General features: G+C 36.2%; 1 protein-coding gene across 1 annotated transcript in view; it reads right to left on the bottom strand.

Moving 5' to 3' along the window:
- Positions 1-15312, bottom strand: part of LOC311088178 (E3 ubiquitin-protein ligase SH3RF3-like) — a 129552-nt gene that overhangs the window by 9923 nt on the left and 104317 nt on the right. The window contains exons 5-6 of the mRNA XM_084121903.1: positions 12647-12741; positions 8702-8872 (exon numbers count right to left, since the gene is read on the bottom strand). Of these exons, the coding sequence (XP_083978029.1) occupies positions 8702-8872; positions 12647-12741 (266 nt within the window). The remainder of the gene's footprint in view (positions 1-8701; positions 8873-12646; positions 12742-15312) is intronic.

Genomic DNA, 15312 nt, shown 5'->3' with positions numbered 1-15312 from the left:
GTGTTTAACAGTTTCTTGAGGTCAGTCTTGGCCTGAGGACACTAATGGAGGATTACAGAGGGATTATAAACAGAGATCCCAGAGGAATCAATTATTGACTGAAATGAATCAGAGCGATTCTCATAATTTCAGCAACAACAACAAAAAAAAACATGCAGTTCTCAGTGTTAGTTTATGTTAGTTAAAGGGGATCTATTATGCAAAATTCACTTTTAAATGGTGTTTGAATGTGTGTCAGCAGTGTGTGTACACAACCACCCTATACTGGTAAAAATACACCCACTCCCCTTTTTATAATGCCCATAAATCATAAGCAGTGTCTCAGAACAAGCAGATTCTAGCTTTTGTGTCACATTGCACAGGCCACGCCCACGACTGCTGACAGACTCCGCCCTATTAGCATAGCTCCTCCCCTCAGTGAGCTGCACACAGTCAGCATGTTCATCTCGTCGCCAGAGCGTTTAACAGCAGCATTCAAGTATTCTTATTAAAGCTACTAAAGTTATTCAGTCAAGAGCAGTGAGTGATTTTCTGTTTTTATGAATTAATCATAAAAACAGCAGTAGGTTCTGTATATTACACTGCCTTCACTTTAATACACCGATCTAATATACACATGCAATTTCTTTCCCTGCTGTTTACGTTCACAGGCATAATAGTCAAAACCAAACAGATGTTTTAGTTTTTGGCAGAGTATCCGAGGCAGAGTCCTGCAACGGGTCGGGTACCCGCGGGTACCCGTGGGTACCCGCATAAAAGTGGCTAAAACGGGTGGATTGTGACATTCCTAAAATTCACGGGCGGGGATGCGGGCGGATAATGAACTCCTTGCGGGCGGGTAACGGATGAAAAATATGTGCAATATTTGTATGTCTAAATTACCATTACACATACGCAAATATGTGTTTTAGTCAGGCCGTCCTTAAAAATATTCTTGTTTGCAGTAACCCGACCGACCCTGTCAATTTAGGACCAACCCAATTATTTTTTTTCCCCCTTTTTAGTCCGACCGACTTGCCGGTAGTGAACTTGTGTTAAGACCTACCGATTTTTTTTTTACTCTTCAAACAACTAATACAAATGCAATAAAATGATATTAATTATATTTTAGTAAGTATTGTGTATATAAATTGCCCATATATAGGCCTACATACAAACATATATACATATGTCTTTCTTTTAAATAAAAACCGGTGGCGTCATCTATGATTATAAGGGCTGTAGGCTATATGCGAAATGAAACCGAAATCGCGACACTCAGGGCCACGAACCTACAATTAAAACTTTCACAGAGATCTCAAACAAACATTAAAAACACCAAATATTAAGAATTGGCATATCAAGCAAAATAATATTGATAAATGATCGAAAATTGTAGCCTATCTCCCCCTCCACAATGCTCACCGGCAATGCTCCGACATTAAATTTCTCTGTACTGTATGTGTTGTAGCCCTGTCATTAAAAACGATTTAGTTTCATATTCATGTTTAAATAAAATAATATATTTTTTTAAATTTCATGTTGATTATATGAAAAGTGAAAAGCATGAATAAGATAAGATGATCCCGAATATCGGGAGACAAATGCAGTGGGCAGACATGATTTTGAACATTTCATTAAGTTTATGTAGAAAACCTTTCTTTAAAGTGAATTTCGTTTCGTATTAATTGTATCTTAATTTTAATCAATGTTTCATCAACCAATTTATTGGATTCAATAAATAGGAGGTAAATAGGCTATAGCAGGCAATAATCACGACACGGTGGCGCGGGCGCGTGAACTTGAGGCTCGTCTCTTAAATAAACCGAAACTCAGCGTATAAGCTACTTGCCTCACAGACCTGAGAAATAGAAATCATGAAATGTCTACTTTTAAACAAAACAATTAAAAAAAATAAAAGAAAAAGAAAGCAGACTGCTCTCTGCTTATGCAATCCGTAATGTGATTTTCTCTCTGGCGCGCTCACTACTGCGAAGATCGCGAGTCAGTCAGCATCGTCAACTTCAACTTTGACACAGAAAACACTTGTTTATTAATAAACAATTGAAATGTATCCTTGATATATTTGACATATTAATAATCATTACTTTTCCCAGTTCTTTGTGACAGCTTTTAGGTGCGTTATTGGCAGCGCACCCTATGAACGCGTCCCCACCGCTCAATAGATTTTAGCTTGTGTGTGATTTATCGCGGGCACGGGTCGGGTAACGGGCCGAATATTAACGGGTCTGGGCGGGTGCGGATTTAATTTTGATATTATCACGGGTGACGGGTCGGATCTGGTGCTGAACTTTGCGGGTACGGGCGGGGGCGGGTCTCCAAAAATGGACCCGTGCAGGACTCTGATCCGAGGCACGAGCTGTACAGGCTCCGCCCTCTTCTGGAAAGCTCATTTGCATTTAAAGATACATGCACAAAAACAGCATGTTTTTTCTTCCACTTATTTACAACATGGTATAATAAATGGTCATTCAGAGGACATTATATAACATCTTATATAACTTATAAGAAGTTGTATGAGACTTATATAACATCTTGTAAAAAGCGGCAATGCATTGACTAATGTTTATAAACGAGACCTCATGATAAAGTGTTATTACATAAAATAATTATAATTAATTCAAATCAAATTCTATAATTCAAGAAGTTTCAGTTTAAGTGAATGTTCTTCAACCTTTACACTTTTTATCACCAATAATTTTAAATGATTTTTCTAGTCATTCTCAACTTTTTATTAATTTCCATGACATTTTCAGATCCAAAAAATCCCTCATATATATTCTCTTTTCCAAGGTCTCATTTCAGGACATATGCAGAATGATCCCATACATAGATCACTGGAAGAAAAATGAAATAACCTATTAAACCTGAAAGTATCATGCAATCATTTAAGACATTTCTCCATTTATAGAACTTTTTGACATAAAGGGTTCTTTAAAACTGAGTCAAGAACCCTAGAGTTCTATACAGAACCCCATTAAACCTCTTTTGTGCAGTTATAAACTGTCACAGAACTGCAATATCAACTCAAGTAACCATTAAACTCTTTATTATTCTGTATAGTTCATGATGCAGGAATGAGCGACTCAAATCTTCTGTGTCTGCTGACATTTAACGCGTAATGACTTCATTTACTCTGGCGTTTTGTGCTGCATTAATCAGACTGAAGCGAACCTGTACAGACAGAGGAGAGATGAGGATTTACAGCGATGGATTCCTCAGATATCAGCCTCTCTAAGTGAAACAGATCACGTTTTTATGTTGACCCTCCCGTATGGAGGCCACCTGAGGGAAAATGATTCCCAGAAGCCCGGAGCCGTGGCTTAATGTGTTTACAGACGCTACACGACTCCACCTGTGTGAAAACACACACACACACACTCGGGAGGATTCGCCTCGTCTAAGGATCGTTATCGCTGCTTTCAATGCATGATGAAAAAGGTGTTTGTTCGCCTGTCACACATGAAGTTTCTGCAAATGCAACTTCCCCAATTACAGCTGAGACTCACACGTCTAAAACGGCACTGGGAATGCAAACATTTGCACGTTTATTTCAGGAGTTTTCAGAACACCAGATGCAAAGGCTCACAGGTAACCTCGGCAAACATGTGATGATGATGATGATGAAAATTCAGAGACTCAAACAGATTCAAGCTGCACGATTCTGATAAACCGAGAATATTTTTGTGTTTGTATAAAATAGAGATCATGATTCTCCCACAATTCTGAATAGACAACTAAACAAAATAACATGCCATTTAGTATGAAGTTCAGACAAAAGTAAAAAATCAGTTTGAATGAATGATGATTCAATGTCACACTTACAAAGACTTCACTTGTTTCATTATAAATCAGCATTTTTTAATGAATCTCTTGAATGAATGATTCAATGATTGTTTCATTACTGGATGAAGCAGAATTTTGAACGAAACTCTTAAATTAATGATTTAATGACTCACACAATAGTCTTCACTTGTTGCATTATTGGATGAATCAGTGTTTTTGAACAAATCTCTTGAATGAATGATTCAATGACTCACACAAAGACTTCACTTGTTGCATTACTGGATGAATCAGTGTTTTTGAACAAATCTCTTGAATGAATGATTCAATGACTCACACAAAGACTTCAAGTGTTTCATTTCTGGATGAAGCAGTGTTTTGAACAAATCTCTTGTATGAATGATTCAATGACTCTCAGAAAGACTTCACTTGTTGCATTACTGGATGAATCAGTGTTTTTGAACAAATCTCTTGAATGAATGATTCAATGACTCACACAAAGACTTCAAGTGTTTCATTATTGGATGAATCAGTGTTTTGAACAAATCTCTTGAATGAATGATTCAATGACTCACGCAAAGTCTTCACTTGTTTCATTACTGGATGAATCTGTGTTTTGAACACATCTCTTGAATGAATGATTCAATGACTCACACAAAGACTTCACTTGTTGCATTACTGGATGAATCAGTGTTTTTGAACAAATCTTTTGAATGAATGATTCAATGACTCACACAAAGACGTCAAGTGTTTCATTATTGGTGAATCAGTTTTTTTAACAAATCTCTTGAATGAATGATTCAATGACTCACGCAAAGTCTTCACTTGTTTCATTACTGGATGAAGCAAAATTTTGAACGAAACTCTTGAATGATTTAATGACTCACACAATAGTCTTCACTTGTTGCATTATTGGATGAATCTGTGTTTTGAACACATCTCTTGAATGAATGATTCAATGACTCACACAAAGACTTCACTTGTTGCATTACTGGATGAATCAGTGTTTTTGAACAAATCTCTTGAATGAATGATTCAATGACTCACACAAAGACGTCAAGTGTTTCATTATTGGTGAATCAGTTTTTTTAACAAATCTCTTGAATGAATGATTCAATGACTCACAGAAAGTCTTCACTTGTTGCATTACTGGATGAATCAGTGTTTTTGAACAAATCTCTTGAATGAATGATTCAATGACTCACGCAAAGACTTCAAGTGTTTCATTACTGGATGAATCATCGTTTTTGAACAAATCTCTTGAGTGAATGATTCAATGACTAACACAAAGACTTCACCTGTTGCATTACTGGATGAATCAGTGTTTTTGAACAAATCTCTTGAATGAATGATTCAATGACTCACACAAAGACTTCACTTGTTGCATTATTGGATGAATCAGTGTTTTGAACAAATCTCTTGAATGAATGATTCAATGACTTACGCAAAGTCTTCACTTGTTGCATTATTGGATGAATCAGTGTTTTTGAAAAAATCTCTTGAATGAATGATTCAATGACTCACGCAAAGACTTCAAGTGTTTCATTACTGATGAATCAGCGTTTTTGAACAAATCTCTTGAGTGAATGATTCAATAACTCACACAAAGACTTCACTTGTTGCATTACTGGATGAATCAGCGTTTTTGAACAAATTTCTTGAATGAATGATTCAATGACTCACACAAAGACTTCACTTGTTGCATTATTGGATGAATCAGTGTTTTGAACAAATCTCTTGAATGAATGATTCAATGACTCACACAAAGACTTCACTTGTTGCATTATTGGATGAATCAGTGTTTTGAACAAATCTCTTGAATGAATGATTCAATGACTCACACAACGACTTCACTTGTTGCATTATTGGATGAATCAGTGTTTTGAACAAATCTCTTGAATGAATGATTCAATGACTCACACAAAGACTTCACTTGTTGCATTATTGGATGAATCAGTGTTTTGAACACATCTCTTGAATGAATGATTCAATGACTCACACAAATACTTCACTTGTTGCATTATTGGATGAATCAGTGTTTTGAACAAATCTCTTGAATGAATGATTCAATGACTCTCAGAAAGACTTCAAGTGTTTCATTACTGGATGAATCAGCATTTTTGAACAAATTTCTTGAATGAATGATTCAATGACTCACGCAAAGTCTTCACTTGTTGCATTACTGGATGAATCAGTGTTTTTGAACAAATCTCTTGAGTGAATGATTCAATGACTCACACAAAGACTTCACTTGTTGCATTACTGGATGAATCAGTGTTTTGAACAAATCTCTTGGATGAATGATTCAATGACTCACACAAAGACTACACTTGTTGCATTATTGGATGAATCAGTGTTTTGAACAAATCTCTTGAATGAATGATTCAATGACTCACACAAAGACTTGTTGCATTATTGGATGAATCAGTGTTTTGAACAAATCTCTTGAATGAATGATTCAATGACTCACACAAAGACTTGTTGCATTATTGGATGAATCAGTGTTTTGAACAAATTTCTTGAATTAATGATTCAATGACTCACACAAAGACTTCAAGTGTTTCATTACTGGATGAATCAGCATTTTTGAACAAATTTCTTGAATGAATGATTCAATGACTCACGCAAAGTCTTCACTTGTTGCATTACTGGATGAATCAGTGTTTTTGAACAAATCTCTTGAGTGAATGATTCAATGACTCACACAAAATCTTCACTTGTTGCATTATTGGATGAATCAGTGTTTTTGAATAAATCTCTTGAATGAATGATTCAATGACTCACACAAAGACTTCACTTGTTGCATTACTGGATGAATCAGTGTTTTGAACAAATCTCTTGAATAAATGATTCAATGACTCACGCAAAGACTTCAAGTGTTTCATTACTGGATGAATCAGCATTTTTGAATGAATGATTCAATAAACACATTTTTTAACAGTCACTTGTCGCCGCCTACTGGTGTAACAATGTAATCAATACAATCTTTATTTGAAGCATCAAGTTACCTTCAAAAGGTGATTTACTCTATTTTGATCACTACCGTAGACATCAGTGTTTATATCCGAACTATAAACTTTTATCCCAGTACTTCTGAATGATTGTAAGACAGAAATAATGATACTGTGTGTTTGAAAAGACTGTTTGTGAAGCTGTTTCATATCTATACATGACAAATGCTCTCTCTGGCTCAGAACACAGATCTGAATGTTCGCTGTGATCGGATTTGTCAAAGATTTAATAGAGACGAATCGCAGTCATTTAGGAATAAGATCATGTGGGTGTTTGAATCGAGATCAGGACCTTTTAATGATTAATCGTGCAGCTCTGAGATCTAGTAATAGACTCTCCAGATTCTCTCCTGTGGAAACGCAGCTCTAATGCATCAGCTATATATCCTAATCAATGTGTCAGCGGAGCAATTTCACCTTCTCAACTCTGGTCATTAAAGCCTGCGCATGTAAAACACACCTGCACTGAGCGGAGCTGATCCAGACCTTCAGCTGGAGATAAGCATCTGGAAACTCAAGGAAAACATTCTTTCTGTTGCTCGTTCATTTTACTGTTACTGCGAGTCGAAACAAACCCAAAGATCGGCTGAAGGATAAAATATCGGCTCAATAAAAGATGAAATAATACTAGAAATATTGTAAAATCAGGTCTGGATCAATTCTGTTCAACAGCACATTCTGTAACGTGTAAAAACTATTGTTTGTGTTGTAATTTAAGGAAGTGTAAAATAAAGTAAAATAAAACAGATCTTTAGAAATCTGCTCTGTTCAAACACAGAAACCTGCAAATAATTATGACTTGATTATTCAAACAATTACATGAAAATGAGCAGGATGCTTTGAAGTATGTTTCCAACTTTTTTCTCATAATTCTGCATTTATATATGGCAATTCTGGCTTTTTTCCTCATAATTCTGCATTTATAACTCATAATTTTGACTTTCTTATAATTCTGCGTTTATAACTCATAATTCTTACTTTTTTCTCATAATTCCGTTTACAACTCATAATTCAGAATTTTTTTTCTCATAATACTGCATTTATAACCCATAATTCTGACTTTTCCCCTCATAATTATATTTATAACTCATAATTCTGACTTTTTTCTCAGAATTCTGAATTTCTTCTCTAACTCATTCTGACTTTTTCCTCATAATTTTGCATTTATAACGTTTTCCTCTCAATTGTTATAACTCATAATTCTGACTTTTTCATCATAACTGTGTTTATATCTCATAATTCTTAATTTTTCCTCATAATTAGGCATTTATAACTTAGAATTCTGCGTTTATATTTAGAAATTCTGTCCATTTCCCATAATTCTGCATTTATAACTCATAATTCTGACATTTTTCCTCATAATTCTGAGTTTATATCTCATAATCCTGAATTTCTTCTCTAACTCATAATTCTGACTTTTTTCCTCATAATTCTGCATTAATAACTCAAATTTCTGACTTATTAAATTCTGCATTTCGTTAGCCTCATAGCATAATCGCCTAAGTCATATTTAAAAAAAAATTACTTAGGCAATTATGCTATGAGGCTAACGATTTATAACTCATAATTCAAACTTTTCCCTCATAATTCTGCATTTATAACTCATAATTCTGAAATTTTTCATCATAATCCTGCGTTTATAACTCGTATTCCATTTATGTCTCATTGTTGAAAACTGACAAACATCCACTCAAACCAAAATAGAGAAATGCTCTATAATAATATGAATAAGATGTGAAAATAATATGTAACTCAATAATATGTTTAATATTTCAAACACTCAGATGTATATGAAGAACAGCAGGACTGAGAGGCGGTTTTTAATGTCAAAAGTTGAGAAGGTTGTGATGAGCACATAGAGTCGACGCATTAGTTTCAGTAATGAACGTGAGACGTGACTCCCTCACCTGGAGACGGGCGTGACGTAGTTTCCCGGGAAAACTCCAGACGCCCCGGAGCGCAGTGATGTTCCTTTGAACCATCCGTCCTGACACTTCTCCGTCACGCGGTACATCTCGCTCTTACGCAGCTCCAGCTCGTCGGCCTTCTGTGGTTTGTAGGCGTACATGGCCAGATAGCTGCGGAAAATGAGAAATATATAATAATGAGCAAAAAATATTCCTGATAATCTTATGTTCACAAATAGGGTATTTTAAGTTTTAACCAGGTTTGCACAAACGTATTGCTCATTGTTAATGTTAATTACACGGCTCTGTGGAATGCCTGATTCTGATTGGTCGATCGCTCCATCCAGCGGTATATTATTCCCAGATAACAACAGAAACACTGGCTCATCCGGGTCACTTAAGTCAGTAGCGCTATACACTCGCTAAGGTTTTTCTTCGTGGAAGTCTTGCGATTGGTGAGCTAATAAAATATCAAACTCAGTCGAATCAATATTTTGTGTAGAGTTATTTAATTATGCCATCCAGTATCGTGGACTCGCTCTCTCTTGTTTCATAGAATCGCAGCGGCGGCCATTTTATGTTTTGTACACTGTTGGATTATAAAATACAAACAGGTACGATTTTAAAACAGATTAATCTGAAATCAATATCTCTTCATAATTATTAATGTGTTGAAATGCTGTGTAATAAGTGGTATGACTGTATACCGTATCTCTTAAATGTCCGTCTAGTTTGATCTCGCCGCTGAAACTGCTCTCTCCGCAAAGCTTTGCGTTTAAAGAGCTAATAAAATATTTCGACTCAGATCAATATTTCGTGTTTAATTATTTACTGATGTGGCAAGTAGCCGTGTAATAAGCGGGATAATGTACATCCGCTTCACGTCGGGTCCTGATCACCCTGTCAGGGTTTATTCTAACAACCGGCTGGATGTACATTATCCCTTACTTAACTAATGGGACCAAATATATTAATATTTAACTCTATTCTGTAGAATTCAACAGTAAAACATGGCGTCTAGAGATAACAGAGAAAACAACCGAGAAGACTCTTCCAAAGCAGACATCAGAAACACTTTGTTTTGTCACCCTGCGGAGACTGCGGTGTGTGTGTGTGTGTGTGTGTGTGTGACTGTGTAGAGCTGCGACTCTAATCGCACTTGAGAGACTGCAGAGAATAGAACACCATCATCACTTTGTTTTTCCTTCACGGAGTCGAACGGATGGAGAAATGAGGGGCATGAGGGATTCGCTGCACTGACAGGCTAACAAAAGCTGAAAGTGTGTGTCATTTCACTAAATATGTTGCTACAAAAACACAGAGACTCCAAAGAATCAGAGTTTTTTTTTTTTTTTTTTTCACTAAACTTAATCAACATATGATTAACATCACTTAATCCTGTGACGCAGGATTGATGCCTCTCTTTAGAGGATTGATCAACTACAACAGCAGCAATTTATTACGATGAGTCCCAATCAAATCGAGTCCGCTGCTAAAACACAGCGATTTCATGAATCTCTCACATGACGAGTTGAAAAACACAGACCGCCGACGCAAACACACACTAATCCTTCAAACATACGATCCAGACATAATCAATCACATTAGCTGACATTAGCTGATGTATATATATATATATATATATATATAAAATATTATGTATGCTATATTCATATTTGACATATTTGACTTAATGTAATTAAATCAAATATGTCACATATGATTATACATTTAATTATTATTATATAAAAATAAAATCATATATAAAATCTCTCTACAAATATAGATTTTATCTACAGTATTTCAGTCAAATATAAATAAATATACATAAAAATAAATATAAAATAATAACAGTATTATTATAGTATAATAATTAGGGCTGGGAATCAATTAAAAAAATAACTAATTAATTGCACAGTTTGCTGTAATTAATTGCAATTAATTGCATTTCCCCCAAGCTTGTAATCATCAATATTTCAACTTAGAATCACCTAATTAAATTAAATAACACAGGGGGGAAAAAAGAACAGAAAATAGCCCTATATTAAAATAATATTAAACATCAATATCAATATATTATTCTTTTTCAATAATCAAATCAACATAATCAATTTAACAGATTTTTTTAATTTTTTTATTATATTTTTTACTAATTATCTAAATAAAATATAGTCCTACAAAGCTATTATTACCAGAGCATGTGATCAGAGCAGGTCATTTTACCATTGTTGCCCAGCATGACTATACCAGCTCAGTAGGGCTATTGCAAACAGAAGTCTACTACTGAGAAATTTCACGTTATTTGAGTGGACTTTGCTTTTCCAGTGCGTGGTCGGTAGCCTACATGATTCGAGCGTTTGGGCCGTTAACGACAGAGCAGAACGCGCAGCGCAAACACGGAGCGGAACATTGAGCAGAGAGCGCAGCAGCGCGCCAACACACACACACGGAACGGAGAGCGCGACGTACACAGAGCGGAAAAGACCCGCTCATGAAAGCTGTGCGAGAATGAAACCTGATCACCGAACACGGAGGGGCGGGACGGCATATTTTCGGCCTTTTCAATAGCAGCCGCAACAGGAAATCATTACAACGAGGCAAAAAAAAAAAGTGCTGAGTTAATTGCGTTATTTTTTTTTTTACGCATTAAACATCTCAAATTAATCGCAAAGATTAACGCGTTAATTCCCCCAGCCCTAATAATAATGTAATTTAAATACTTAATATATAAAAAATAAAACAACATATACAATCTCTCTATATCTACATAATATGTGTAATTATATTGAGTACTTCAGTCAAATATAAATGAATATACATAAAAATAAATATACATGAAAATAATAATAATAATGTATAGGACCCAGATGGTATGTGAAAACATATATATATATATATATATATATATATATATATATATATATATATATATTAGGGCTGTCAAACGATTAATCGCGATTAATCGCATCCAAAATAAAGGTTTGTGTTTACATAATATATGTGTGTGTACGGTATATAATTATTTTCTATATATAAATACACACACATTCATATATATATTTAAGAAAAATGTGTTATTTATATATAAAATATTTATATATAATATAAATTATATATAATATAAATATATATACACAGTATATACATGCAAATATTTCTTAAATATATACATGCATGTGTGTGTATTTATATATAGAAAATAATTATATACCGTACACACACATATATTATGTAAAAACAAACTTTTATTTTGGATGCGATTAATCACGATTAATCGTTTGACAGCCCTAATATATATATATATATATATATATATATATATATATATATATAGTATGTATGTATGTAAAAATATACAGTAATGATCATATTAAATCATTATCGTTACTATTATTATATAAAAATAAAACAATATATAATATTCTCTACAAATATAGATTTTGTCTTCTGTACTTAGTCAAATACAAATAAATATACCTAAAAATAAATAAATATATAAAATACAAAATAACAATAATAATAATAATATAGAATTAATATAACATAATAAAATATAAATATTATTATAATTAACAATATATATAAAAATAAAACAACATACAATACCTACATAATATATGTAATTATATTTAGTATTTCAGTCAAATAAAAATAAATATACATAAAAATAAATATACATGAAAATAAAATAAATAGTAATGTATAGAACCTAGATATCACAGGTACGTCTCTAAGATGTCTGCATTTAATCTGGAAAACATCTGTTGTGCGCAAACGTTTGAGAAACGTCTTAGAAAATAAGCAGTTTTACATTCAATGAAATCATAAACATCTTAGAGACATATTGCAGATGAGCAAACACTGTTACAGATGTAAAAGCAGACGTCTCTGTGATGAGTGTGTGTGTGTGTGTGTGTGTGTGTGTGTGTGTGTACAAGGACTCACATGTTGAGAGGCAGCTGGACTTTAGCGGCGGCGAGAAGTTCTCCGGCTGAAGACGTGACACGAGGAGGAACAGCAGACGCTGAGATGGAGGAGTCCTGTGGAGACAACGAGACACATGCAGTCACCTTCTCCTTCACCTTCACCTCCTCCTTCTCCTTCACCTTCACCTCCTCCTTCACCTTCACCTTCTCCTTCACCTCCTCCTTCACCTTCGCCTTCTCCTTCACCTTCACCTTCTCCTTCACCTTCTCCTTCTCCTTCTCCTTCGCCTTCTCCTTCTCCTTCTCCTTCTCCTTCTCCTTCCCCTTCCCCTTCACCTTCTCCGTCATCTTCTCCTTCTCCTTCTCCTTCACCTTCTCCTTCTCCTCCACCTTCTCCTCCTCCTTCTCATTCTCCTTCACCTTCACCTTCTCCTTCTCCTTCTCCTTCACCTTCTCCTTCACCTTCACCTCTCCTTCTCCTTCTCCTCCACATTCTCCTTCACCTTCTCCTCCTCCTTCTTCTCATTCTCCTTCTCCTTCACCTTCTCCTCCTCCTTCACCTTCACCTCTCCTTCTCCTTCGCCTTCTCCTTCTCCTCCACATTCTCCTTGACCTTCTCCTCCTCCTTCTTCTCCTTCTCCTTCTCCTTCTCCTTCTCCTTCTCCTCCTCCTCCTCCTTCACCTTCTCCTTATCCTTCACCTTCTCCTTCTCCTTCGCCTTCTCCTTCTCCTCCACATTCTCCTTCACCTTCTCCTCCTCCTTCTTCTCATTCTCCTTCTCCTTCTTCTCCTTCACCTTCACCTTCTCCTTCACCTTCTCCTTCTCCTTCACCTTCTCCTTCACCTTCACCTTCTCCTTCACCTTTACCTTCTCCTCCACATTCTCCTTCACCTTCTCCTCCTCCTTCTTCTCATTCTCCTTCTCCTCCTCCTTCACCTTCTCCTTCTCCTCCACATTCTCCTTCACCTTCTCCTCCTCCTTCTTCTCATTCTCCTTCTCCTCCTCCTTCACCTTCTCCTTCTCCACCTTCTCCTCCTCCTTCTCATTCTCCTTCACCTTCTCCTTCTCCTTCTCCTTCTCCTTCACCTTCTCCTTCACCTTCACCTCTCCTTCTCCTCCACATTCTCCTTCACCTTCTCCTCCTCCTTCTCCTTCTCATTCTCCTTCACCTTCTCCTTCTCATTCTCCTTCTCCTCCTCCTTCTCATTTTCCTTCTCCTTCACCTTCTCCTCCTCCTTCACCTTCTCCTTCTCCTCCACATTCTCCTTCACCTTCTCCTCCTCCTTCTCCTTCACCTTCTCCTTCACCTTCTCCTTCACCTTCTCCTTCACCTTCTCCTCCTCCTTCACCTTCTCCTTCTCCTCCACCTTCTCCTCCTTCACCTTCTCCTTCACCTCCTCCTTCACCTCCTCCTTCACCATCTCCTCCACCTTCTCCTTCACCTCCTCCTTCTCCTTCACCTTCTCCTTCTACTCCTCCTTCTCCTTCACCTTCTTCTCCTTCACCTTCACCTTCTCCTTCTCCTTCACCTTCACCTTCTCCTTCACCTCCTCCTTCTCCTTCACCTCCTCCTCCTCCTTCTCCTTCTCTCCTCCTCCTCCTCCTCCACCTCCTCCTTCACCTTCACCTCCTCCTTCTCATCCTTCTCCTTCACCTTCTCCTTCACCTCCTCCTACACCTTCTCCTTCACCTCCTCCTTCTCCTTCACCTTCTCCTTCTACTCCTCCTTCTCATCCTTCTCCTTCTCTCCTCCTCCTCCTCCTCCTCCACCTCCTCCACCTCCTCTCATTTTAATATTGCTTTCAAATCGATTAATTGCGATTAAAAAGTTACCTTATTTAATAAGTAATACTTATTTGCAGCTGTATCATACAAATAAATAGTTAAAAAATCATATATTGTGATTTCTGGATTTTTTTTTTTTAGATTATGTCTCTCACAGTGGACATGCACCTACGATGACAATTTCAGACCCCTCCATGATTTCCAAGTGGGAGAACTTGCAAAATAGCAGGGTGTTCAAATACTTATTTTCCTCACTGTATATATATATATATATATATATATATACATATATATACTGTATACACTCACAAACACACACACATAGATTTTTTTTTCTTTTAAGTATTACAAACTTTTAAAATATATGTAAAAGCACGACACAATCCTCACAGCAGCTTGTCTATATATTAGTATGATTCTGAACAAAGCCACTGTTTTGATTTTAAAATTGCCCGTCTGCCATTGTGAGGTCAAACAGGTAAAGCTGTCCGTTAAACTGAACGGATCTTTCCGGGGGTTTCCACTAATGGCTCCTGAGGCTGCCGACAGGATGCATTATGGGAATTTACATGATCCGTCTGTTTCAATCAGGCAAACCTCCAGAGATTCACCTTTGACCTCAGGACACTAATGGAGCCCAACGCTCTAACTGGAACTGACCAGCTGAGCCCGGGTCAAAGGTCAAGAGAGCCGACCCAATGATACAACTCAAATAACTATGACATTCAATATATCTCTGCATACTTCTGGATTTACTCTGAAATAATGTTAAATAGGAGATTTGAATCAATCAGTCACTCCAGTCAAGTACATTCAATAGGTTTCATTTAAGAAACACAGTAAATCATATTCAATAAAGGAAGAATCATATTGAATCATTTCCATTTATATGAACCAAT

This window comes from Abramis brama, assembly GCF_963993115.1.
Source record: "Abramis brama genome assembly, chromosome: 8".
Taxonomy (NCBI): domain Eukaryota; kingdom Metazoa; phylum Chordata; class Actinopteri; order Cypriniformes; family Leuciscidae; genus Abramis; species Abramis brama.
This window is presented reverse-complemented; position numbering and strand designations above follow the sequence as displayed.